The 27,397-nt window shown below is 39.8% G+C and overlaps 3 protein-coding genes across 4 annotated transcripts; all 3 read right to left on the reverse strand.

The window, feature by feature from the left end:
• Nucleotides 1–291: 291 nt before the first annotated feature.
• Nucleotides 292–7,863, reverse strand: supv3l1 (SUV3-like helicase). The gene is made up of 16 exons (XM_069522680.1): nucleotides 7,450–7,863; nucleotides 7,211–7,288; nucleotides 6,857–6,964; nucleotides 6,649–6,763; nucleotides 6,319–6,487; nucleotides 6,068–6,179; nucleotides 5,631–5,708; nucleotides 4,635–4,726; nucleotides 4,369–4,549; nucleotides 4,021–4,114; nucleotides 3,717–3,836; nucleotides 3,517–3,616; nucleotides 3,332–3,412; nucleotides 2,561–2,737; nucleotides 1,916–2,064; nucleotides 292–1,542 (listed from the first exon to the last, which is right to left on the reverse strand). The coding sequence occupies exons 1-16, from the start codon at nucleotides 7,703–7,705 to the stop codon at nucleotides 1,116–1,118; spliced, it is 2,337 nt and encodes a 778-aa protein (XP_069378781.1). The 5' UTR covers nucleotides 7,706–7,863; the 3' UTR covers nucleotides 292–1,115.
• Nucleotides 7,864–9,520: 1,657 nt separating this feature from the next.
• Nucleotides 9,521–17,099, reverse strand: vps26a (VPS26, retromer complex component A). Its single transcript, XM_020098909.2, has 9 exons — nucleotides 16,962–17,099; nucleotides 15,512–15,661; nucleotides 14,198–14,273; nucleotides 13,613–13,769; nucleotides 12,922–13,086; nucleotides 12,707–12,813; nucleotides 12,462–12,563; nucleotides 12,189–12,298; nucleotides 9,521–11,715 (listed from the first exon to the last, which is right to left on the reverse strand). Exons 1-9 carry the CDS (start codon nucleotides 16,962–16,964, stop codon nucleotides 11,599–11,601), a joined length of 987 nt encoding a protein of 328 aa, XP_019954468.1. The 5' UTR covers nucleotides 16,965–17,099; the 3' UTR covers nucleotides 9,521–11,598.
• A 1,397-nt stretch (nucleotides 17,100–18,496) lies between these two features.
• Nucleotides 18,497–26,586, reverse strand: srgn (serglycin). 2 transcript variants are annotated; one of them, XM_069528945.1, is made up of 6 exons: nucleotides 26,502–26,586; nucleotides 26,152–26,188; nucleotides 25,643–25,976; nucleotides 23,582–23,723; nucleotides 19,363–19,586; nucleotides 18,497–19,269 (listed from the first exon to the last, which is right to left on the reverse strand). In XM_069528945.1, exons 3-6 carry the CDS (start codon nucleotides 25,695–25,697, stop codon nucleotides 19,178–19,180), a joined length of 513 nt encoding a protein of 170 aa, XP_069385046.1. In that variant the 5' UTR covers nucleotides 25,698–25,976; nucleotides 26,152–26,188; nucleotides 26,502–26,586; the 3' UTR covers nucleotides 18,497–19,177. The 2 variants fall into 2 exon arrangements, with proteins under 2 accessions (XP_069385046.1, XP_019954190.1); XM_020098631.2 differs by lacking the exon at nucleotides 26,502–26,586 and having other exon boundaries at nucleotides 26,152–26,449.
• Between the last annotated feature and the right edge of the window lie 811 nt (nucleotides 26,587–27,397).

A 27,397-nucleotide genomic window follows, 5' to 3' on the forward strand; every position in this document is an offset into this window, starting at 1 on the left:
TGGCTCTCTACTGAGTGTCATTCTATAGCTCCAACCTGGAACTGTACCGGTTCTTCTTTAGGTTTACATTCCATCCAGACTGGGTTTTATTCCCATACTATATTAACTCCTCTCGTTACAATGGGTTTTAGCAGTTATTTATCTTTCAAGCTTGATGTTGCTCATATTCAGTTGAAGTCACACAATAGTTTTGATTGAATTATATTAACTGCCATTCATTCAGGCGATTTAGACACAGATTCACATTACTTCAGTTAGTGTTTCAACTGTAGCTCAAAAAATCAAGAAACATTAAAAAACAAACAGTTTTTTTTTTATTTACTGACAACCTAAATTTACAAACAAGAAAAATACACTTGCAGGGTTGCGCTAACTCTTACCTATTCCAACTGTCTGCTGTACACTCACAGAAATGTGATTTCAGTAGAGTAGCTGAAAGTGAATTCTTCAGGTGTACCCAAAACAAGTTGGTTATACTGTATTTGTTGAGTTGACAGAATAAACAGGAAACTTAGACCAGAACTGCAAAACTTAAAAGTGCATTTTATAGCATTTATGACAGTTTGAGTTTTACTGAATCCTGAATCAACTGACAATGAATGTGGTATCTCCATGGGGTGAATTTATAAACCCAAACAAGTCAGTTCACTAGAGTTTGATGTTGTTCTTAAATGTTTCCAAGGTGATTCTGTGAGTTATTTTCTGCTTCTATAGACAAACGGAGAATCTCTCCCCAGATACCTGCATCTTCACAAGAACCAAGAACAAAGCAGCTCGTTCACAGGATCCTGGACAAGAGACGTTCCCTATCACTGGTTACAGTTTGGACATTGGTAGAAAAAATAGATTGAGCTTTTAGCACAGTGAAAGTGAGATTTCATGTCTTCCTCAATGTCACAGTACTGTGGTGTAAATGTCAGACTATAAAACACTGCTGTTGTGTTCAAACAACATGTTGCTGTTTTACAGCTCAGGTTAAAATCTTTTTATAATCTCTCACAGATTCCCATTAACTGTCTTGATTCATTTCAAACCACCAGATCTGATTCAAGGTTTACATCATTGGGTTCTGTGCATCAGTATAGACTCTGTGCAGACACCAAGACGTAACCTCTTCATTTCTTCTTTCGTCTTTTCCCTTTGTTGTTATTGTTGTGAAATTCTTTATCGAGGACCTGCTGGTCGGTGGAATTCTGCCTCTGATCTTTGGAAAACTCCTTCTGCAGCTGCCGCAGCAAATCAGGTGTCAGCAGCCCGTCTCTCACCAGGCGATTAGACAGAGAACTGTCCATCGTCCCTCCTGAGACTCTCTGTCCACTCTGACCTCTGCTGTTGGTCAAATAATGACCGTCTGCAGCTCCCCTGCTCCCACTCGTTTGTTCACGTCTGCTGCTCTGTGTCTGCACTGGGTTAGTGATGTTAGCGTCAGTGGCTCTGATGAGACGAGTAATATTAAGGACGCCCTGTTGGATGATGTCGTCAAGCTCCTGCTGGATTCCTCGAATCAAGGCAGTGTCAGGAAACATGTCCATGAATCGGTAGCTGCAGACAGAGAGAGACATCAACATAAAAGGATTAGAGAGGCAAGCAGACATGAACAGAACTCGACCGATATTCATTTTTGGGGGTCGGTGCCAATTTCAGCATTAGCATTTCTTTGTCCTTATGAATAGCTTATGACAAAGAAATGTAATTGAGGCTTGATATTTTACAGTTTAAACATAAAGTTTATAATGTGTAACTATATATAAAAATAAAACCTAAATGCCAACAAATATGTAGAACTGAAAATAACATTTACATAAAATGTAAACATATATCCATTCAGTTATCTTTGCATAATGATGATAACTAATGGACAAACAAACAAAGGGGTGAACAAAAAGCTCCTTGGCAGAGGTAAAGCTAGTGTTACCTTAACCAGAGGTAAAGATCCAACACATCATGAACAGCTTCCAGGTGAACTAGGTCTTTAATGTTTTTGGGTTGAGTCAGAGGCCAGCTGATATGTCGACAGACCCAGTCAAAGGTCAGAGGTTCATCTCGACTGAACTGACGAGCAAACTGAAAGAATTAGAAGAAGAAGAAGAAAACAAACTGTAAGTGCCGGGCAGCACACAAAGCTCAACACAAAGAGATGTGATGAAACACCGTCTTCACCAGTATCAGAATATTACCATTAGTATTAATGCAATAATGAAAGTTACAACATGATTTAGAAACAAATAACTAGTATCAAAATGCTTTTACATCTTGTGACTACAAGCTTAGGAGTTTTCTTCTAAACATAAATGTCAAAGCTTGCTTGCTGAGGAGATTAATTTTATTAAGGAACTAATCTTGTTTTATCTTTGTGATATAAACAAAGTTTGACATAGATCATAAAAATATATTCAGACACTCCTGGACTTTATACGTTTTACAACAGTTCCTGTTGACCCCAATACTGACTTATTGTTTATTCCACCTCAGCATTGCAACTGCTCATCAGCCAATCCTCTGCTCTCTTTCCAATAACCTCATTTAATCTCACCCCTCGTTCACTCCCACTCCTCCTTACCTTTAGGAAGGAGGTGCATACAAAAGTTTGTTTCTTGTTGATGGGAGCAGTACAGAAGACGTAGCGTGACCTCAGGTTGAGTGGGATATGCTGAATCATATCAGCCAGAAACTTGAAGTCGTCAATGTTGCAGACGAAATACATACCATCCACCTGAGAGAGGCTGACAAATATGTCCTGGGGAAGAGACACGCAGAGGAGTCACTCAGTTTGTCAGGAGTTTAGCAGAAGTCTATCCTGCTCTGAGTTAACCAGCTTGACCTCAGGTCAACATATATAAATGTGGTAATAAATGTGACACTAAAACCAGCAGTAATATATTTTATTAGTTAAAAGAATTTATCTTAAATAAAAGTACAGTGTGTAGAATTTAGTGACATCTAATGGTGAAATTGCACATGCAGCTGAATACCCCTCACCTCACCCTCTCCTTCCAAACATGACAGAGAACCTGTGGTAGCTTCAGTTGTCATAAAAACTCAAAAGGTGTTTAGTTTGTCCAGTCTGGACTAATGTAAAAAACATGGCGGCCTCCATAGAGAGGGTCCCCTTGATGTAAATACAAAGTATTTAAATATAAAGTATTTAAATATAAAGGGCCTTTTCTGGGGTAAAGAAAAGTACAATTCATACAATTCAGATGAAACGAAATAGTGAAAACATTATAAGGGTTATTTTATATTCAATTTGTTCCAATAGATCCCTTTCTCCTAAATCTTACACTGAACCTTTACATGAAGGTGGGAGTGACCATGAAAAGACAACACTCACCACAAGGTTGGATAAAGTAGCATCAGGTAGATGATAAGCAAACATCTCTATTTGCTCTGCTGTGGGATGTAGACCTGCAGTCTGAGACAAGAGAGGAGAGATTAACATCCAGTGCTGCTGCCTCTGTGTGTGTGTGTGTGTGTGTGTGTGTGTGTGTGTGTGTGTGTGTGTGTGTGTGTGTTCACCTCTATGGGCTCCACTGAGTGACTGAGTATTTCCTTCAACACAGGCAGATCATCTCTGTGCATGGTTGTAACTTCTCCCTCTTTGAATATGGAGGAGAACCTGTGAGAGGAGACGGAGGAGACAGGATTAAAAACATGTTCTTGAGTGTTGTGCCTTTAACCCTCAACGATGAGATTCTCTGAGGAGAAATGAGACCGACCTCCCAGCACGGCCGGCTATCTGCAGAGCCTGTGACGTGCTGATGGTCTCCATCTGTTTCTCCCCCTTCTCATTGACATTAGGCTTCACCAGACTGTTGAAGATGATGCGTTTGATGCTCCTGGAGAAAAAAAGGACATACAGAGAAATGGATAGATGTGATAGATGTTTTCCACATTTTCCCAGAGAAAAATTAATGGATTCTTGATGAAAATAAAAATCAGGTAGATGTAGAGGGCTGATATCTGTGAGTGTGTGAAATCTGGTGCAGCTTGTATTATTACAGTGCGTATGATGGCACTTACAGATTGAGGCCCATTCCAATTGCATCTGTGGCGACCAGGATCTTGCAGGTGTCATTGGGGTCATTGAATTTCTTGGCCTGTGACAGCTTGGTGCCTGTTAATCACAGAAACAAATAAGTTTTTTTTTTAATGGATGCTCCATTGTAATCAACAAGTTGAACCCAGAAAGATCCTGATGATTTTTTAGACACTGCTCCAACATGTACACACTTCATGGACAAAAACTAATTTAGTGTGGATGAACATATCTTCTCATATTTCTAGCTCACTTTTTTTTTAGTCAGGATTAGAACTAAGCACCGAGACGTAACAAGTTTCCATGTCATCAAAAACCATTGACTCACTCACTTGGAGGTAAACTCCCATAAATGACAGCACACTCCAGTCCTCTGACCTCGATCTGTCTGCTGATGGAGTAAATGTCATTTTTACTAAAGCAGACGATACAATCTCCTGGTCTCAGGTTGTCCAATGACTCCACAGCCTGATCCAGGATCGAGAATGGAGTCAAACGCTGGTAGGTGTGCACCTTAAGAGGAATGAAGGGACAGAAACCTTATGAGGAAAGTGAATCAACCACAACCCTCCTGATGCACTTCATGCTGCAGCCTCACCTCCACCTCCTCTCCAGTGGTGTACATCAGCTCTCTAATAAAGTCGATAGCTGCAGGTTCTCCACACACATGGATCTCCTCTGCACAGAGACCTGCATCAAGACAGAGACAATGTTAACTGTAGAGGTTGGAAACATCATTCGAGACAAAGCATTTAAACAGAACAAAGAAAAAGATAAACTTTATAAATCATTGCTGTTGCAAAAAAATGCTCATTCATTTATCTTTGGACCAAATTAATCACAAGCGGAAAGACAAGGTCACAGATCTCCACTTGAGAAGTTGAGCCTTCAACATATGTGTGAGGACAGATGAGCTTTTCAGGTTAAATGTATCTATGCATAATTTTAGACTTTAGCACTCAAATTATAACGCTATGAAACTAACTAACTATATGAAAACTCAGAGAGAAGTTTTGTAGTTTTTCATCAATAAGACATTTTTTGTGCGAGTGGCTTGATTTTCACCCGTTTGTTGGTTGGTTGATTGTTCGTAACCAGGCTACACAAAAACTACAGATTACCACGCCAGGGCTTTTTTCAACACTTTCAGTTTTCCCAGGGAATGATTCAGGGATCTTGATGAAAAAAAAAAATCAGGCCTGTTTAGGGAACAGATGTTTATAAGTATTTAAAATGTGGTTGTTGTATTTGTTATGAATCCACCAAGGAAATGAAAAACTAATTGATCTTTTCCCCAAACATTTAACGCTTGACTGTGCACTAAAATATTGGAAAAGAGAGACATTTTTTTAACCACACCTTTAAAAACTGACAATGAGGTTTTTGTGTACCCCAGTCTCCACTGTGAAAGATTATACTCACAGACAGGGAGATTATTTAAAAAAAAATTAAAGTGTCTTCATCCTACAGTTGAGAAGTTTCTTAATTAAAATTAATTGAGTATTTCTCGAAACTATTTCTTAAGATCTCATCTGACCATCACTACTTCTGTGTGTATTTGTTTGTATGTCTAATTTGAGTGTGTGTTACGAACCCATGAGTGCCCTGGTCCAGGCCCAGCCTCTGGAAAGATCTCTGATCATCTGAATCTCATCAATTACAGCCACTTCATCTACAGACAATAAATAGATACATAAATAAAACAATCCTGTGGTAAATATTCCAGATGATGTTCAAAAAAATATTTAATAAACAGATATGAGCTGATGAGGTTTCCACAGGGAGACAAATATTCAACCGAATTGTACGAGAGCTGTGTGAGTGACTTGATGTATAACCTAAAGAACAAGCATGAATCATTGGTTCATAAACCCCATAGCATTTCTTTAAGGAGAGCAACAAACACAAATATGGGCAAATCACAGTAACTTTAAATATCTAGAGCTACATTTAAAATGAGATAACAATGTCCTACAGAGCAACGTTTTGTTTTGATGCTACTGATTGATGCTATGTGTTGTGTTTACTCACAAGGTGTGTTGACACTGCACATCTCAATGGTGCAGGCCACGTGACCAGCAGCTCGACCCTCCAAGTCCATGAACGTCCTCTCCTCTCCTGTAACCAGGTCACATGGTACACCCTGGTACACAAATGCACACACACAGAAGATATAAAAAGATGGCGTCTTAAGAATACGCACAGAGATGGATGATAGCAAAGACACAACAGACTATGTGAGACATTACAACAAGAATAATAAGAGAAAAGAGGATACGAACAGCGTTATTGGTCTTCTCAAAGATCTCATGGGCCAGTAGTTTCAGGGGGCCACAGTAGACTCCAGACTTAGCAGCCAGGTAGCGCTGTATGGCGTGATAGGTTTTTCCACTGTTAGTGGGACCAGCATGGAAAATCACTTTCCTCTGGATGGCACGAGCCTCGGGGTACCTGACAAACAAACCAACAGAAAGATACTATAACCATGAGTGCAAGTTATAACACATGCATACAGATAATGAAACCTAGAACCTTTTTGATGGAAACAACAGTGTGGGTGCCTGAGGGTTAAATCCGATATTATATGAGTTGAATTAAAAGCAGCTACACACCAGTTGGCAGGGACTCTGAGGTCAGAGATCTTTCTCAAGTCGTCCATACAGTCCAGCATGGGGAAGATTTGTTTGGAGTGACGCATGAAGTACGGGTAGATGTCATCAATGTGACCTTGAGAGCAGCAGAAATTAAAAGTGAATCGATTCACAACTATAATTAGTTACTCATGCAAACATCTGGAGGCTTTAACCGAATCTAACAAACCTGCTCCACAGCAGATGTCACTGAGGATGATGTGCAGATCAGCGGGGAGAGATGATCCTTCCAGGACATGCTTCCTGAAGCTGATGAAGGCCTGGTGGAACAGACGAGCTACACACATACAAAATACAACACGTAAGAAAACCAATGGACAATGCATGCCGGTCACATTTCTGTCTGAATTACTTCTGTGATCAAGGTGGCTTCAACTTGATGATTAGACCTCAGTGCATGATGGGAAACCCCTGGCTTTCTAGGTAGACATGTCACACTGTGACAATATATAATGATGCAGCACTCTTAAACCCTATGGTCTGACACACACACACACTGACAACAGTGAAATGATTTCCTCACCATCCAGGCCATGATCTGAGGCCAGCTTCTGCATTTCCTTCCTCTTATAAAACCGGTTCAAAACTTTCAGCAGTTCATCTGAATCACAGACACAAAAAAAGATGTGTCAGTAGAGACAAGCACCAAACACTCAGAGCAATACAGTAACAGCAACAGTTCAAAGACAGGGTTGCTGTTTCTTAGGCTGGTTTTGTGCCGCAAACCTGGCAACCCGGAGGTCCAGATCTGAATGTACTGACCTTTAGCGAGCGGCTGCGTCAGCTCTGCTCCAACACTCCCGTCCACCGAGAAGTCCGTCTTCAGGGAGATGGGGACGAACAGAGAGGTGTCCGGGGCTTTGGGCGGAGAGCTGCTGGAGGAAACGCTTCTGGCCCGGGGATGTTTGTGTAACCACTCAGACACATGACAACTCGCTCCAGCGGTGAAACGGGTAGCCCGGCTGTTAGCGTGGAGCTGAAGCCGAGAAAGTAACCACGCACACCGGTTTACTGACATGGTTCCACCCCCGCTGTCGATACAGTCTGTGGGCAACCTCCAGACTCTCCTTACTGTCGCTCCATACTGTTCAGCACATCTAAATATGAGCGATAATAGTCCAGAGGACGCTCAACACAGTTCTTCTTCCGGGTACCACAACGTGTGATAGGACCCCCTAGCTGTTTAGCTGCCCGCAAATCTACCTGACGTAAAATCAAGCAGAAAGTAATTGGAATTCTGAAATTATAATGATTATTTAAACTTAACGGAAGCTACTAGTTTGAACTAGCAAATGTATATTGCATTGATTCATGTGACATATAATGAATAGGTTTTTAACAAATTACAAACAGGCAATAACAATGACTCCTCTATCGTTGAGCCGAAGATCGTATGTACCAAAATGCTGATTGCCTCTAAAATATGTTGCTCTATGGTTCAAGTGGAGAAAACTTTATTGATGCCAAACATTCATTGACCACTAACGATGGAAAAGGTCTCAAATACAACAGTTTGCAAAACACAGAAAATGATCAAACATTCTCATTATGCTGTAGTGATCAGAGTTGGTACAGTTGCCTATCATGAAATGTGGAAATTGGAAATAAATAGTAGAAATACCACACAAAAAAAATTTCCTAAATTATTAAAAGACTAATATAATCAGGTCATCCATGAGTCCAAGTGAATGTTGAAATAAATTCCTTAAGATAGCACCTTAAAAAAATACAAACAGGATTTGTGACCTTCACCTTTGACCTTTGGCTACCAAAATCAACCCAGTTAATTCTTGAGTACAAGCGAATGTTTGCACCAAATGTGAAAGGATTCCGTTCAGGTGCTCGAGAGATATCACATTCACGAGGCAACAAATGTGCTTTGTTGAGTCACAGTGGCCTTGACCTCTCACCACTGAAGTCTATTCAGTTCATGACTCCCAATGAATGTTTGTACCAAGTGTGAAGAAAATCCCTTGAGGTGGTCTTCAGATATCGTGTTCAGAAGAATGGGACAAATGGACATAGGCTACGAACTGCCAACCAAAAAACATGTCCTGTGTGTTTCTGTTTGAATATAGGGATTCATGGCTGTGATCGATTTATAACAGTCAGGAGCAAGTTGCCCCTTTGTGTGTGTGTGTGTGTGTGTGTGTGTGTGTGTGTGTGTGTGTGTGTGTGTACCATTTTAAGCATAGACCCTACAGAGTGAGGACATTTTTATAAAGGGGGGATATCTTTACTGGTTCTTACTTACCTAGGGTTAGGCATTTAGTTTGGTTGGCTAAGGTTAGGGTAAGGGAACATGTTATGTCTATGAGTGTCCTCACAAAGATAGAAGTACAGATGTGTACTACACACATGGATAAAAAAGATGTGGGGCAGCAAAGCTAATAAGGCTAAAAAAAGAAACACACTGTAGAGATACTGATCTTTGGGTAAACCAAACCATTTATCTTAAACTTTTTCAAAAGTGGGCCCACGAGCAGAGAACAAGGTGAGGACAATGATGCTAACCTTGAATGCGAAGAGGACAGTAACCCAGGAGCAGCCAATACTACTCCACAATATGTGTAGTCATCTTCTCTGCAGTGTACTCTGATCACTGACTGAACAGCAGTGCAGCATTTGCAGCCTTAGGAGAATTCCACAAAGATTTCAAGTTGGATAATAAATGAATTTTATAATGTAAAATATAAATGATCCTGACACTGTGAAGAAAATTGATGTTATTGTCAACTAAATATCCAACAACATACAATGAGATATACTTGTTAACAATAAAGATTGGACAGAAAAATATTTCTTCTTTAAAAAAAATATTGTTCACAAGATAATCAGTATAAATTTGCTTTATTAACTGTTTTTTTAAGTTATATATTTGGGTTTGGTGTATATACACACACACACATTATCTTTCTCTCTCACTCCCACACACACATTGATGGCATGATTCGACATCGTGTAAAGATACATGCAGTAGATAAGACAGGGGCAGAGAGTTTTGGCATTTAAGTGTTTCTTCATTACTTTTTAAAGAACACCAAACAAACCCTACCTGCACCATGTTCAGAAAGACAGAAAATATATCAGATAAATCTGACAGAGATACAAAGCAATAAGTGAAAATAAATTACACTGTTCCCAGACAAAGGAAGATCAAACTACAAAGGTCAACACTTGCATGAAGGAACCAAAGAAAAACTTAGTTGTAGCTCGTAGAGTGTTCAGACATGTATGGGAGCATGAGTTGCACGTCAAAAAAACAAAAAGCAACAACATATTGTACTAGTAAATTCAATTAAAATAAGTAGTGATATATGATTGACAGTATATTTTCAATTACAGACAGGAGAGCTCTGAGGTGAAGTTTTCCTTGAGTGATGTTTCATTTTAGCTTCCATGCCCCTTTATACAGAGTTAAGCATCCAAAGGGAAACATGCAGAACCGCCCACAGATCAGAGCGTGCGGGCAAATAGGCCCAACACACTGGACTAGTTACATCACCAAACCATGTGTGTATGAGTGTGTCTTTAAAGCTGGACCTAAACTGCCGGTCTGAGCATCACAGTGGAACATTGTTGGATTTTACAGTATATTGACGCTGCACGCCTTCCAGTGCTTACAACAGCAGGCATGAGTCATATAATACATTAGTTTTCTAGGTCTACCAAACCAGCTTAAAAAAAAGAAAGTACACCTTGTAAAGAATAAGGTGAAAGTGACAAGAGTGGAACTACCGTCTGCTGATCATGGCAAGCATCATTTCGTTGATTCAATGAAAATGTAAATTGTTAATCGTGTGGTGAAGACACAGCTTCAGTTTTCAGGTAAAAGTAACCAGGCAACGTGATCACCTTTCAAATATTTTTGAGCTTTACGTTTCTGAAATTGAAGACAATGCATTTCTTTCATCTATTAATGTGAACTGACACCACCAAGTTGCAAATAAATATGTTTTCTGTTCAGTCATACAAACTCAATGAGAACACATATCTCTCTCTCTGAGATCAGTTGCAGCTCTATATAATTGTAATTTACTTTTTAATTTTATGAAATGAATGACACTGAATTCATCATTTTCGCCTTGAGCAGAAACCTTTTCTGTATGAAATCAAAGTGGGTGGGAAGATGAAATTAAATGTTTAGATGGACTGAATCTAATTAAGTTGAGATAGTACTTGAAACCAGCAGTTTGCAGACTGTTGCATCATACTTGAATAAAACTTAGCAGCAGCTTTAGGATGAGCGAGAGCACAGTGGTGTCATTATTCACACTCATGTACTGTGTATAAATAGAGAGTGCAGGTGCCGACTCAGCCTGCATGTTGTTTTTTCAAGCCGATCCCCATTACTTGTGTACTTAATCACTTGGTAGCTCATCCAGATAAAAAACAAACCATCATTTTGTAGGGGGTTGGGATGGACGATACCGGAGAGCGTCCTGGATAAGTGCCGTCCAAACATGCAACCAAAAGAAGCTCCTGTTGCAGAAGAAAGCCATAAACTGTCTTTGCTCTGGTTTCATTCAGCAAACTCTATGGCTTCACCTGTGTGAGTTTGAGCATGTGCGTTTTCAGTCCGAGACGCCTGGATCGAACAGGCTGCCTCACTGTTCCTTTCATGGGTTGGCTAGATTTGCAGTCTTGCCTTGATATTTAGCATTCAGCAGACTGGTGCATCTGTATGCAAGTGTTTTCAGTCCTAGGGGAGACAGTGATGGTGGCAGGACAGCTCACATCAGAAGCTGTGGGGTGGTTTAAGGGGGGATATCTGAAGGTATGTTATGTGTATTCATGGATACAGACATTTCTCAGTCCAGGGAGATAGTGGGGCAGCTCTCACACCTCTGGCTGTTTAGCAGTGAAGAGTCGGGGTGTTTCTGTGTGGATTTTTAGTTCATGATGTCGGGCTCACATCTCTGGCTGCTCTGCATTAACCGGCTGGGTTCGGGGCTCGGGCGATTCATAGCGCTGATGGAAGTTTCTTTTCCTCATCTTCTCTGGGGCTTTTCTCCACAAAACGATCTCCTACACAAGAAGGCACAGAGTAGAGTTAAACTTCTGGTTATGAATAAATATGTACAAAACTAACGAAATTATGTCACATAAAAATGCTAAAACAATGCAGGAATGTATATGGGTCAAACATCACATATATCTTATAATCTTGTTGAATGGCAGTTAATGTTCAGTTTATAGTCAGACATATGCACTACTTTGTTGATGAGTTTCCAGGCCACTAAACAGTGTGCTCAGAGAAAAAGCGATACACAAATTGTATTATTATTATCATTAATTTAATTTATTTTGGTATCAACAAATTAAATTTGTATAACGAGTTGAAATCTCTATAAAAGCCGGTATTAGATAAGGGATTGAGTAAACTAAACTAGAAATATATTGCTATAACTTAGCTGACACTCAAAAGTGTATCTCAGTGTGCTGAACAGATAATAGCTCACTGATGTAGAGAACCACAGCTGTGTGAACGAGGGTGTTACCTGTTGTTTAAAGTATCTTCTATCCTCTTCGTCCACCAGCACCAGATTAAGGAAGTAGCGCACTGAGAACTTCTTATTGACGTCCCTCATGGTAGCTGTCAAATCATATCCTGTAAGGAAGCAGAAGATGTCATAGGCTGTCACTCAAATCAAAACTTAAATAGTAATATGCTTAATAAAATGTTTTAAAAAGGAAGGACGCCATGAGGGAAAAGGACATTGTGATGACATGAGGTTGCATTTTGTCAGCGGCAGTGAGAGAAGAGCTCTTACCTGCCAGGAACAGTCTGATGGGGATTGATTCTCCTTTAACTGGAGCTCCATCCATGATTTCATACTTTGCAACAGTCTCCGTCTCAGTCGTAGTACTGGGACCTAAATAGAAAGACAAACAGATTCATTAAACCAACTACAGCATTTAACAGAAAAAGCTCTAATGTGATGAACTTTGAAGTAAGCACAGAACGATGCTACTCAAGTTTAGCTTATCTTTACAAATGGCTATCCGGGATTCTTACCAATGCCTGTTGTCTCCTTCTTGATGAGCTGCAGCTCCATGTGCTGGATCTTAATCCTGACCAGCAGGAAGTAGATCTTCCCAACAATCACATCCTTGAGGTGGTATCTTGTAAAGAGACACATGAAAGAAGCTGCTCAAACTGATGAGGGGCAGGTCTTAATCGGTCTTGGGGTTTTTACTTCAATCGAGAAGTTAAAGCAAAATGAATCTCACTTGGATTTATTGTACTCAAACTCGATGTGGAGACAGTCTTCTATGCCGACCTCCATCTTGATTGAGTTGTTGACATCTGGGTACGTGGCTAACTGGTGGACGATCAACTCGTATTCCTTCACTAAGTCAGAGAGACGACGAACTATTGTCACCCTGAGGAAATACCTGTGAGGAGCACACAGACACGCAAGCTTTAAGACCAAAACAGTGATGACTGATGCTACGATAATAATCCACTGCATCAACATCATAAAAAGAAGACATGAAATTGAGGTGTGGACTTTCAGGTATTTTTCTCACTCTTATGTACACACACACACCTGGCTCACAATAATTTTTTGTTTCTAAGATATACTATCAATCACATTGGCCGTAAGTTACACTTCAATTGTCCATTAATATATATTATATATTTTTGACAAGTTAATCATAAAAGCTGTGAAAAGTGTCCATGCTGTCTCACAGACACTTTCAAATAGTCACATTATCAGTACAAGATGAGTTAGCCCAGCAGACTGTTTACTTCTATAAGATTGAACATGGATACTCAATAACAAAGTTCATTGCCTGTCCAGAAAAATTGGTCAGAATGAAACACGTGTTTACAGTCACAGATATAATAATACATCCATGTGATCGATAATATATTAGAAGCTGCAGCTTTCCTCATGTTAAACTGTTATGATTGTACCTTAGCCTGACATTAGCTCCAGTGTAGGACTCGTAGGGCTTCTCCACCTGCATGAACTCAAAGTCGTAGCTTCTGTTCTGAGTGAGTTCTCCAGGCAGCGCTAACTCTTTCACCAAGTCCACAAATTCATGGGTGTTGCTCTTATCAGAGAACAGCTCTGAAATACAGCAGAGTGGAGTTTTAGTCTGTGTAGTGTTTCAAAGAAAACAATATAAAGATGCATGAAACGGACACACACATTTTCTATAGCTTTAAAGGCGCACAGCTTTTGCTCCACAACAGCTAATGGAGGAGAGACTGAGGAGAGTTCAGCTCCACCAGAGCAGGCTGCACATGATGACCACATGCTCTGGTAAACCTTTTAGTCATGTGAGAAAATCCAAATGTAGAAAAGCAGTTTTAACAGCTACAAAGCATAAGCATTTTGCAAATGATCTGACTGTCCTACAAACAAAGCAAGAAAAAAGGTTAGGAGAGTTTATCATAATTATAAATAGCAGCTGTCTTTTCAACACCTCTTAGAAGAGACATGAAAGTAAAGTAAGAACAGAGAGATAATGAATACATCACTTTTATCATGCTCACCTATCTGTCCGACAAACTCGATGCGGATGCCCTGATGCTCGAGTCGCTTTCCTCCCTGCCTCACATTTAGATTCACCTGAACCAAAAAGAATGTTTTCATCATGACATTTGACAATATTACCAATTTACAAACACATTTTAAAATGACAAAGAAAAGATAGTCCATCCTCTCTTTATAGAACACAAACAACCACCCCCCCCAAAAGAGCTATCCGTTGTTACAACATAACATACTGCTGGTGCTGTGTTTATACACGTTTTGGAAAATCAAGTGTTTGTAGTACTGGTCCAAACAGGTTAGGCCATTGAGAAAAGAAAATATTCAATGACAGTGGGCAAACAGCCAATCAGGTAGAAATTAATAAACTCCAATATTAAATCTGTGGAATTTAAAGGTAACTGCTTCTACTACATTCTGAGCAAATCTTGCAAACACATCAGAACAACATAAATTTCCCATAGGACTCATTAAAAGCTGTTTTCAGACATGCACTAGACTCCGCAGTTCCTCTGGATTTTCTCCAGAGGAGGTACAGTGTCAGAGTGAGACACGCTGCAGTTTCTGTGGACTTTATCTGCCTGACCTCCAAGTATAATGTCAAAGTAGATGTCAGAACAGCATTGGATCCCACGCTGGAAGAAATTTAAAACAAAACAAAAAGAAAACAAATATCTCCTGGTGAAATGCAAAGTTACACAAGTAGAAGACACCTAGAGTTTGTGGTGATAAGAGCTGACGACGGTGTCGGGCTGATGTAAACATGACCATGTGATCTCTGCAGCGGAGTTAATAAGTTACATCCTGCGTCTGTCTGCTGCACGCGGCTGCTCCAGCTCTTGCCTGAATAACGCAGAGGATTTGATGCCATTGTGAACGCGTCTGTGCAGAAAACCTCCTGCTGTGTTGTGCATGTGTGAAAGGCAAACTGCAGCCAATTCCAAGGATTTTACCGGAGGTCATGTCTGAAAACAGCTTAAGAGAGGATCCCACTACAGACAGAGAAGCTCAGTATCCGTTGACTGAGGTTACGTTCACACAGATTGAAATATGATCTCAGACAACAATTTTAGCTCTGTCTCAGACATAATCTTTCATCCAAGGTCAGGCACACGCAGTCATTTTTTATTCATGTTGCCTTCACCACTGGTATTTTGATACTGATGCAATTCTGAAAAAGGTCCCTTGATAGTTTGTGAGTGTGATGAATCAAGGAAAGATGCTGCGACTGTAAGACCCAGTCAGGGAGTGAACGTAGGCGTCTGCATCATCTCAAAATAAAACAAGACCAGCACTGCTTTCAAAATTCAGTTTACCTTTCCAGACACAGACTCTCCATCATAGAACAGGTAGTGTTTCTCCACTTTCCCATCTTCTGTCTTCAACTCAGCTGTCTTTCTGTTCTCAGCATCGTTCAGCAGCACATCTATCTCACATACCGGCCCGAACAAACCTCCCAGGAAACTCTGAAAAAAGAGAATGCATCACAGTCAACATTGCTTCACATATGTAAAAATGCAGGGTCAACGTCAACTTTTCACAGTTAACTTGTTAAGGGTCTGTGTGAATAATGACACATAGTTAATAGTGTTTCTTGCCACATTAATCCCCCAAAGAAAACAAAACAGCACATTTTCAAGCAGAGTGATAGTTAATGTCCACCTTTAAGGTTCATAATGTTTATACTTGTTGAAGATGCTTTACATTTTATATCATAAGGGATTTAGGACCACTGTAACAAAATCGAAAAAATAAAAATATCAAATTCAAAGACATGACTTGATGATCCAAGATCACAACGGCAGATCTATCTTGATTCAAGAGGCTGACACACTGCATTTGTGGTTTGTTGACACACTTGTCTGAGGACTGTGATGGACATTCCTCACTGTGAGGACTTGAATGTCACTGAAGGGTGTGGCCATCACAGGCTGGGGTTAAAAATTCAGCGGACCTCACTCACTCCCTGACTCAGAAAGATAACATCAGCTATTTACCACACTAACCCAATAACCCACCGCAGCTGCACAGACACATCCTCTTCCTCTGAGTCACTCACACAGGCTTCAACACGCTGCAGCAGCTGATGTGGAGGAACTGGTCCGGTCATCCAGACGTCAGGAGGGACCAGTCCCCGAGTGGACGCGTGTGAAATGTTTGAATTCATCACATCCCATGACAGGAAATCAAAGTAACAGACTCAGGGTGGGAAGCTCCAAAGAAATCAAACTACACAACTACACGATAACCAAAAAAACCACGATGAACACAATGACCCTGCATACAAGTCAGCGTTGTTTGATTATTAACTCAGTGAATGAATGAACTTGCACATCCTTTGAACACATGCCATCCAGAGTTGATGTTATAATACCACATCAGCTAGTAACAACTTCACCACACGGATCCATCAGAGACGTTAGCTAGCAGCCTCATCCCCTGCAGCTCCTTAGCTTCTGTAAAACACACACGTGTGTATCACAGACACACACACAAGCTGCACTGGCTTCACTTATCCGTCACTTGTAGTGTTGTTATGAGGCAGCTGCTCAGCAGTCACAACACCACAGACACACAGACACACAGCCAGCAGGGGCGGCCTCCTGGCATTACCGAGCCAGCTAGCTTTGCTACTAGCTTGAAGTAAACGAGTCAGCTGTCTGTCAGTAGAAAGCTGGAGCTCAGCTCAATGTCGGCCTTTCACAAATTAACACCCGGGTTCACTCCAGCGTGGTCCGAGCGGCTGGTGTCCGCTTTTACACTCACCATGTCGGCCGTCTGGACAGTGGAAGCTAACAGCTAACAGCTAATAGCCTCGCTCCGTGCTGAGAGTGAACATGAACCAGGAGGTGGAACCGAGGCTCCGCGTCATGTGACCCGGGTCATGTGCGTGTTGGAGAGGTGGGGACCATATGACAGTACTGATGAATACTTCTTATTAATACTCTGTATCAATACTCCTGATTAATACTTCTTATTAATACTCTGTATCAATACTCCTGATTAATACTTCTTATTAATACTCTGTATCAATACTCCGGATGAATACTTCTTATTAATACTCTGTATCAATACGCATGAGTAATAATTCTTATTAATACTCTGTATCAATACTCCGGATGAATACTTCTTATTAATACTCTGTATCAATACTCCGGATGAATACTTCTTATTAATACTCTGTATCAATACTCCTGATTAATACTCTGTATCAATTCTCCTGAGTAATACTTCTTAATAATACTCTGTATCAATTCTCCTGAGTAATACTTCTTAATAATTCTCTGTATCAATGCTCCTGATTAATACACTGTATCAATACTCCTGAGTAATACTTCTTAATAATACTCTGTATCAATACGCATGAGTAATAATTCTTATTAATACTCTGTATCAATACTCCGGATGAATACTTCTTATTAATACTCTGTATCAATACTCCGGATGAATACTTCTTATTAATACTCTGTATCAATACTCCTGATTAATACTCTGTATCAATTCTCCTGAGTAATACTTCTTAATAATACTCCGTATCAATTCTCCTGATTAATACTTCTTAATAATTCTCTGTATCAATGCTCCTGATTAATACACTGTATCAATACTCCTGAGTAATACTTCTTAATAATACTCTGTATCAATACTCCTGATTAATACTGCTTTATAAATTTACTCAGACATATCTTAGGTATTATTGTATGGGGGCAGATTGTAAAGCCTAAAACAACAATAATAATTCATCTTGTTTAGCTCCAAAACAATAAAAAAATTTTACCTCATGTCTGATAGATGTTTAATTTAATTTGAATAATAACTAGGCCCACTGATATTTAGATTTGATATTTCCATTCAGATCTTTGCTAGTTTTGGAATAATACAGGCCTGCCAACATATCAGTCAGGCTCGCTGTTTGGTCATTCTATAATTAGTAGGCCCAACAGTCCCCTTAAATTCAACCAAGCTGCCACAAACTACACACACTGGTATCAGTTCTCTAAATATGTACAACAAATAATCATCAAGATTCATTAATTATTCACTGGTAAAACTGTGGGAGAAAAGTTGCTGCAAAAGAGCCTGTCTCAAAATGAAAGATTTATCAGCAATATATTACAATTTATGCACAAATTGATAAAGTCCCAAAAAGATTCGATTTGTGTAACTTTTCTGGAAACAGACAAATGGATATACAGCATTCAAACACACTCTCTCATGTTGATGGGAGGAGCATCATCTCATTATGTCCTTGTTTGCAGCTGATAACAGATTTAGGATAGAACACACTGAAAAACAGTACAGTTGTTGTAAATCCTTTTTTATTATAAGAATTTCAAATGCATATTAGACAACACAGAGCGTGTTGAAATACATACATGTGCATAATACATATTTTGAATATGTTCCAGATCACAGTGGTTAAGATTGTGTGAAATCATTCCTGAGGGGTTTGGGTTTGCACGATTATCTTGGCCAACCTTGCAGACCAGGACTTCCCAGGAAAAGCTACAATACACACTGGGTAAGTGTCACAACATTAGACATCAATGGGATGAAATAATTTAAATAGCTCTTTGAACGACATTTGCATAGACCGAACTCATGGACTAAGGTGCCATCTCATTGCACTGGCATTACAATTGTTTGACATCATATTTTAAAATTTATGTTAAAAAGCATTTTCCAACTTACACATCTTTCAAAAGAAAGGACAAACATTGGCCACTGCCAACTTGAACTAGTGTGTTTATGTCTCATTTATGCAGACCATAAGTTTACTTTGGCAGATACTTCAACATTGCTGAGGAGAATAATTACCATCAACAGTACTGAGAATCAAAAGAGATCATTAGCCTGAAGAGTTTCTCCACCACCAGGTGGCGATGCAATATTCACTTTGTGATTATAATGGACAAGATGAAAATTAAATAGATGTTATCCCTGTGTATATGTGTGTGTCTGGGAGAGGGTGGGGGTGGAGTCTACAGCTGCAGAAAGTGGTCATCTCTCAGCTCCTGCTCGGCTGGTTTTGCATCATCAGCCACAGACCTGCTCATGAGCCTCTCGTCTTCACCTGCAAACAGCCACACAAGTACTGTTCAGACATCAAGAAGCAGAACACATGCAGACCTAGAGATGGTGGAGGAAGTAGAAAAACCAACATTACCTTTGTACATGTCCATGTCACCCTTTGTCCAGGACTCTCCAGAGCCTGTCTCACTTTCATAAGGCAGCCGGTCAGCTATGAACGATGGCCATTCTGATGCAGAGCCTTCATAACCGCCGGAACCTTCTTCAGGCTGAGGTGACTCCCCCTCTTCACTATTCACTGGAATGTCGTCCTCTTCCTCCTCTTGTGGAGGATGTTCATCCTCCACAGGCTCTGACTCTCTGGAAAAGAGAATGAAAGTCAGATATTGATAAATGGTGATGTGGTTTAGTAGGTTGTAGGTATAAAATACTTGACAAGAATAGCACTTAGTAGAGTGAATACCTCTGCCAGGGCCCTAAAGCCCATTTATGAAACCAAATTTAAATGAATTAATCTTTATTTGGATCTGCACCAAATTGTACACACCCCTAAATATCACTTTCATAAACATGTCAGATTCTTAGGAGCTCCATGAATTATTCTCTGAGAAATCAACGAACATGTTGAAAAACACCAAATCTCACAGTGTTGACTAAAGTGACAAAAAATCCTGGATCTGCCCCCTGATCTGGATCCGCTCCAAAATGTAATGACCCACACCACATCCTCCACCAAGTTTGTGGTAATCTGTCCTCTCATTCAAACAAACCAAGGGGTGAAATTACAATCTCCTCAGTGGGGGAAAAACCACTGATGTATTACAAGATTTCCACTGAAAAACTCTGAATTTAATTGGTCATGAAACAATACTTCAGATCACAAATAACATCCAAAGTGTATTTATGAGCCGTATGAGGTAGATGACAGTGATATTTACTCTGTCATCTCTGAACCAAACAATTGCTACTAAACTAAATTAGATGTGAATGACATGGTTGTGTGAAGCTTGTTATAACTTTAACATTACATAGCAAACAGGCCCAGAGGAAAGGGAGAGGAAGAGGAAGAGAGAGAGAGAGTGAGAGAGAAAGAGAGAGAGAGAGAGAGAGAGAGAGAGAGAGAGAGAGGGAATGAAACTGGAAATAACTTTGAAAATGAAAATTATCCTCATGGAATGTCTGTTTTGATAGTCGGAGCCTTATCTGCATCACTCTGAGCTTGTTATAAAACATAAGCAGCAGTAGCCCTCCTCCCTTTTAGCAGCTCGCCTTCGACAGGAAGCAGGAGGGAAGTGTCGAGAGGAAGTGGGCTCTGACGCCTGGTGGGCCACTGCTTCTACTCTATTGTTTTGTGTTAGTTGTTATGTGCCACACAGGTCTGATCCTCGTGTTTGACAAGTATCAGATTACATGTAAGAGGGGAACAGTAACTGAGGGATTAAACCCTAAACCACAGTATCTTAAAAATAAAGTGGCTCGTAAATGATCGTAGGAGCAGGAGATCCACCAGGCTTCTATTTTCATACTAGAACAATCAGCAGTTGCAGGTCAGGAGGGTTGAGAGCTTCGGTTTTGTCTGATAAACTTGCTGAAGAAATGTTGGAAAAAAAAACTTGACGAACCAACCAGTGACATCATCCTCCTAATGATATCTTCATTGTTATTTCCTTACACCTCTACCTGCTTCTCTGCCTCCTTATCTGAATGCGGAAAACACCTAAAAACTCACAACAGTAAATAAGCTTCTCTCCATTTTTTTGAGTATCAGCTTCAACATGAGTCGAGTAACTGTAAAATACATACGCAGCAACACCCAACACTGTGTTAAACCTCACTCATGTGTTATTGTTACTGTCACTGGGCGGGGGGATTAAGTTTGACACTAAAAACGTGTTTTCACATTCATTTGCTGAAGGGAGAGAGTTTCTCTGTGTTCACCTTAAACAACCTCAAGACAAGTGTCATGTTGCAGCACACATATACTGAGACTGGACAGTTCAGTAAAGTAGGAGACATCAGTTGAATCTCGATATCAAAATTTCATACTTTCTTAGAAGTATTGTGGTGTAATTGCCGTTGTCAACTTTTTGTGAGAAAACCATATTTGTAATTTAGTATTTTATGTTGACTAAAGCATGTCATTAGAATTAAAATCTAGAATGTTCCACAAGTGGTTCCATAAGGGGACTGTTGGGCCTTGGTAAAGGTGTGTGCTACTAACTGACATTACACATGTGGACAGTATATAATGGTAGAGCTACTTATACCCACTCAAATCCCACTGTGTGATTTCAACATCTTCAACATTTTGTCTTTATTTAAAAAATATGAGGTCATTAACTGATATGTGGAATAAGATGAACTATCAAAGAGGAAACTGATGACTAAGACTTTGTCAATAGACACATCTTAACATCTTTTACACATAACATATGTGTGACAGACACACACACACACACACACACACACACACACACACACACACACACACACACACACACACACACACACCCATGCATTTCTTTAATGTCTCATTAATTCCAGCAGGTCTCTCTTTTGTAAGTTTCCAGTTAAACTAAATGTAACGATATGGACTGAGGGTCAAAATAAAAATGGTCTGAATTCCTCTTAGGTTCAAACTAGTCAAACTATATTTCCTTTCCTTCTCAGCTCTTGTCTCTAGATGGAGTTGGTCATGGACAAAGACAAAAAGACATTGAAGAAACATAATAAGATACTTTTAAGGCAGAGACATGAAAGTATGTACATGCTCTGAAAAAATACAGGACAAAAATACAGGACACTACATGTTAGCTCACAGATAGGTGAGTCAACAGCAGATAGTAATAGAAGAAGGTATGATACACAGCATCAGTCTATGTACTGCTGAGCTGATGAATACATGGTCTCTGCTTCTGTTTTCTACAAGATCCCCTGAACTGAATATACTCTTTAATGGTTTTTACGACAAAGAGCTCAAGTATGCTTCCAGAAAACCCTCTGAGATAACCAGTCCCTATCACAAACACACACACACACACACTAGCATCATGGGGAAATGGATGTGTGTTAATATGTTGATATTCATGGACGGATGTAACCCTTCATTTTTAGTCCTGCTATCGACAGTTTGTTTTATACAATAAAATTCTTACTTACACCTTTTCATGACATTCAAATACATGCAGGAATCAGATGTAAATAATCTAGATTGATCTTAATGACTACATAATATAACTACAATATTACTGTGTAGAGCGCATACCTCCGCCAAGGCCAAGCAAAGCCCTTATGAAACATTTAAATTCACTAGATCCACATTTTTATTTTGATCAGCACCAAATCCCTTAATCGTGTCTGATTTTTCATCAAGATCCATTAATTATTCTCTGAGAAATCAGTGGAAAGGTCAAAAAAAGGCCTCATAATGTTAAAGACAATCCTGGATCTGCACCAAAATGACCTGACCCATACCACATCCCTGTACTAGGTTCAATGGAAATCAGTTCTGTTGTTTTTGTGTAACGTTCCGCACAAACAAACCAACCAGCAGACAATCAGGGTGAGGACATAAACTCTCAGTGCAGATTCAAATCTAAGTATTTTCAGTTTTTAGCAAATAACACCTCTAATTTCTCTCTATATCTTTTAATGACATGCACATAGGCGATACAGAATCCTACCTTAAATAATCTGGATTAAGTCAAAATAAGAACATAATAAAACCATCACGATAAAACTGAAATAATCAGGATAATATCGCAGGTTGGTGCTGAGAACAGAACAGCATTTCTCATCATTTTCATTCCAAACTACAGGAAAGTGAAACACAACTGTCCACAGATCAACATCTACTGTTTTAAACTTCACATACTTCTATTTCTGTGCTCTGGTCGAATGCAAGCTTGACCAATAACTCCTCAGGTCTTTGTTGTTCCAGCTCTAACCTCCCTGCTCTCTCTGCTGTCCCCTCTGTCTCTCTCCCTCCACGTCGTCCTCTATTTTGGCTTTTCTTGGCCACCTACCTCACACTTACACACTCAAACACACAACACATGAAAATACACACAGAAGTACATCCAGATAGATAGTGTGTCGCTGGAGTTGTGTTAACCAGAGTAAGCCATCCAAAGTGGAATCACCATTTCTATATTTAAAGTCTGCATTTATCTGACAGCAGTATAGCAGAGAGGGTTGTTTTGTTTTTTCGCAGAATCATTTCTGCAAATGAGCGAACTCCCTGCTACCAAGACGCTCTCACCTTTCCCCGAGCAATTCAGTGAGCAAATAAGACCCCCCCACATCCCCTGCTTGTTCAGTCTCTTAAGAGATGCACACAACACATGAATACTAACAGATACTGTGCAGCTGAAGGGGGCAGTTTGGCTGGCAGGTCTGCACTCCATGCCATCTTTGCAGTCTGTTGAGTCACACAGTTTGCCCGGTCGCCATCAGGGTTACATCTCACAAACTTATAGACGGCGGTTGTCGGTGCTCCTATAGAGAGAGAGAGAGAGAGAGAGAAAGAAAAGTCAATAATGATCAATTGATGCAAAGTGAATGATTATGATTCACTGCAGTCTAAATTCTCTTGGGCTACATCCTGATCCTCATCTGGATCAGTTCAGCAACGTTTAGGGTTTACTAGTTCCGTGTGTAGGGTGTTTCAGGAGATTACGACATTATCCTGCAACATTGTGAAGGAACAGTTGGTCTCATGGGTTTCAGCTCATGAGCAGTGTATTCTCTTTGAATAGGAAGTAACGGATTCAACGGTTTTTTTCAACACGTAACTGCAAGTTGATCAGAGAGAAAAAATGTTGCCTATAAGGAGTTACGTTCCGCTAGTATCCTGTGAAACTAGCTGACAGCAGTGTTTTGTTGCTTCAATAAGCAAAAGATAATGTTATCTCTTTAGCCGCTGATAAAATTTCACTCTGAACTTCTTTAACACAAATTAAGCATTTCTCAATGTTGTGAAAGTGGGCGTGTGACATTTCTACTTCACAAAGTTAATCTATGACTTTTAGTGATGGAGGTTATTCATATATGTCAACTGGGAATATTGATGAAAAGATGAAAGGCATCCCGTGACTGATTTAATTTCAAAAACAGTAGGACTATAGGGCTGGGCTATAAAATAATAGCAATTATTATCAAAATATATTTTTCATCAATAGCAATACAACAAAAGTTCAATTTATATCTATATCTATATATATATTATATATTTGATCTACCTCAGATTTGTAAAATGTTTTGCTGTTTATCAAGTGTTTAAAAACCACAGCCTTTACTCAGGAGTAAATATTAGTCTTTAAACTAAATGATACTGTGACATTTATCATAATAATTATCAATATTGACAGATATGAAAATTGTTATATAGATATTATTTTAGTCCATAGCGCCGAGCCCTAACTTGGCTTCATATGCACTGGTGGTAATCTATGTGAAGGTTTTGTTGTCAGTGCCTTTAGACCTCAAGCGTTCAGGTGTGCACTGTTATTTGACACCTAAACTAAAAGAAGACCACAAGAGTCACCTAGTGATTGGCAAAATCAAATATTCCAAGAGGAAAGAGGAAAAGAACATATCAGTCTTTTGTCATGTCTTTGAGATGAGATAATAAAAACGGCTTTAGTCTACAACATGACAGTCTGGAGTGCTTTTCTGACAATGTAACAAAGTCCTTGACAAGAAGTATGAAATTAAAAGCCTGACAATAGTCGACTAAAAAACAATCGCCACATCAGAAATAAAGCAGTAAAAATGACAAAAGCAAAACTGTACAGTTTTAGGCCTAATCCAGTTCCAGCACATCACAGTTTCCTTTTCCTTTTAAATCACAGGAATTCCCCAGGTCATTTCCATCCTATATTAAAAAACACACAGTGAGCTACTTGCGTCATGAGGAAAGTCCAAAAAAACCCTTTACATGTACAGAGATGACAATAAGCCATATTGAAACTTCCCCCGGAAACTGAAAGGCCTGCGCTCTTTCCGATTTGGTAAAAAATTAAGAGAGGCAGAAAGTTTCTCCACCTTAGATCTCATCACAGCATCTTGTGTTAATAAGGAACATGATAAGTGAGATTCAGAAAATATTCACAGTCTGCTGTAGGATGTTGAGATATTTACCATACAGCTGAAGATAAGGAGTGGGAGTCAGTTGCTGTCAGTAATCAAGCTGTGCTGACACAGACAGTCAAATACCAGAGAACAGAAACTACCACTCATTCTACTTGTCAGTCAGAAAGTCACTGATGGAGCCTGAAGGATGTGGCTCTGCTTTTGGTAAGCGTTGGAATGTATTCCACACATTGACTGGACTTGTTTCCTCTGCAGCTGTTCTAAATCAAAAAGTCAGCTGCACCTCTTATATTGGATCTTAGGATAATGGATTGCAGACTTACCTTTCCCGTTATGTAAGGCGAGGCAGGACACTATCAGGAGCAGAATCACTTTCATCCTCAGTAACTTTCGTTCAACACAACAACAGGAAACTGTAATGAGAACCGCTGGTGGATAAGAAGCGTTTGAACGTGGTGAAGACAAAGTGTCTCTAAAGTCAGACTCCCCCCTGACAGACGGAGCTCAGCCCTCTCTGTGCGTCATGGTTTCCTCCAGGCTTCTTCTTCTGCTTCTAGGGCGCACAGGCTCCACATCCTCACTCTGTGGAAACTTTCTGCGTTATCCGCCTCCAAATATCACAGATCAGGAGTTTGCGTAACAGCGACTTCACCGTGGCTGAGGAAATATAGCAGAGACACTGTGTTTCTGAGGACACACTTAATGGCTGCGCGCATTTTTTATAGAGCGATAAGGAAACAGCTCTGTTTCTGGTGTGTGTGTGTGTGTGTGTGTGTGTGTGTGTGTGTGTGTGTGTGTGTGTGTGTGTGTGTGTGTGTGTGTGTTATGTTACCTTTTTAGGACCTTTTCCATTATAAACTATGGTGGCCCTGGAGTGAAAAACATCACAACAAATCACACAGCTATTCACAAAACACTGCAACAGATTACAAAACAGGACGACCATGGCAAATAAGAAAACTACAGAAAATAAAAAAACACTAAGATGAAACACAACAACAGAAAATAAAAAAACACAGCACCAAATTACAAAACACAACACCAAGTAAATTACAAATCACAGGGACGAAAAACACAACCGCCAATTACAAAATGGCAAGTCACAAAACACAGAGAGCAAATAAGAGAACACAACAACAAATCCCCAAAGACCACAGTAAATAAGAAAACACAGTTTGTCACCATTTCCTTCCTGTTAAAAGTCGGAGTTCAGTCGTCCACTCGGAGACAAGCCTTGTCAATTGTCTCTTCACTAGAAGATAATGCTGTTGTGTTTTGTGTTTCAGGGCCACCGTAATTAACACGAGGATCAAAGCCCAGTTCTAAATGGGCATTTTTGATCTTGTTCAATTATAGGGTGAAGCAGGGATACGGTTTGGTGTGTGTGTGTGTGTGTATGTGTGTGTTTCTTGCAGCTTCAGATCATCTTCATATCATTTCAGACTCGTTGAGGAGAAGCAGTCATTATGTGGAATATAGAGAATCCTCTCCTCACGGTCACTGCAGGTCCCACACTCCCCAAACTCCCCAAACTCCACAGCAGCAGCAGCAGCAGCAGTCTACATGACCGCATGTATATGAGTGTCTGTTTTTCATTGTGTGTACACAGTGTGTTACAAGTGTGTCCACATGTCTCTTGCAGGGTTTTTAGCTTGTGTTTAGTTTATTGTTATCAAGTTTATTGTTATCATTTACTAAAGTAATGTTGTAAATTGTATTAGCTCCATTAGATTATTGAGAGATACACTGTATTCTATACACTATTTTTTTCTTTACCAGAAACTCTCATTTTACATTCACGGCCATCTTATAAGACGTATTGTATCTTGTTGAACTGACTTCTCAAGCTGGGGTGGCTGTGGCTCTGAGGGTAGAGCGGTCATCCTCTAACCGGAAAGTCGGCAGTTCAATCCCAGTCTTTTCCATTCTGCGTGCTAAAGTGTCCTTGGCCAAGATGCTGAAACCCATAATAGTACTCTAAATTGCTATGAGTGGTCATCAAGACTAGAAAAGTTCTGTATAAATACAGACAATATTGATATTATTTATTTCAATAATATTTTGATATTCAATATAAC

The sequence above is a fragment of the Paralichthys olivaceus genome, chromosome 1 (genome assembly GCF_024713975.1).
Source record: "Paralichthys olivaceus isolate ysfri-2021 chromosome 1, ASM2471397v2, whole genome shotgun sequence".
NCBI lineage: Eukaryota > Metazoa > Chordata > Actinopteri > Pleuronectiformes > Paralichthyidae > Paralichthys > Paralichthys olivaceus.

Excerpts from the sequence above, each read along its gene's own strand:
- srgn (XM_069528945.1), bottom strand. The coding sequence starts at position 25,697 with ATGAAAGTGATTCTGCTCCTGATAGTGTCCTGCCTCGCCTTACATAAC. Across the intron at positions 23,724-25,642 it reads CGCCTTACATAACGGGAAAG|GAGCACCGACAACCGCCGTC; the intron begins GTAAGTCTGCAA and ends CTCTCTCTATAG. Across the intron at positions 19,270-19,362 it reads TGACATGGACATGTACAAAG|GTGAAGACGAGAGGCTCATG; the intron begins GTAATGTTGGTT and ends GGCTGTTTGCAG.
- supv3l1 (XM_069522680.1), bottom strand. The coding sequence starts at position 7,705 with ATGTCAGTAAACCGGTGTGCGTGGTTACTTTCTCGGCTTCAGCTCCAC. Across the intron at positions 2,738-3,331 it reads CTACTTTATCCAACCTTGTG|GACATATTTGTCAGCCTCTC; the intron begins GTGAGTGTTGTC and ends TCTCTTCCCCAG. Across the intron at positions 2,065-2,560 it reads TATGCACCTCCTTCCTAAAG|TTTGCTCGTCAGTTCAGTCG; the intron begins GTAAGGAGGAGT and ends TAATTCTTTCAG.
- vps26a (XM_020098909.2), bottom strand. Across the intron at positions 12,564-12,706 it reads GAAGGAGACAACAGGCATTG|GTCCCAGTACTACGACTGAG; the intron begins GTAAGAATCCCG and ends CTTTCTATTTAG. Across the intron at positions 11,716-12,188 it reads GAAGATACTTTAAACAACAG|GAGATCGTTTTGTGGAGAAA; the intron begins GTAACACCCTCG and ends CTTCTTGTGTAG.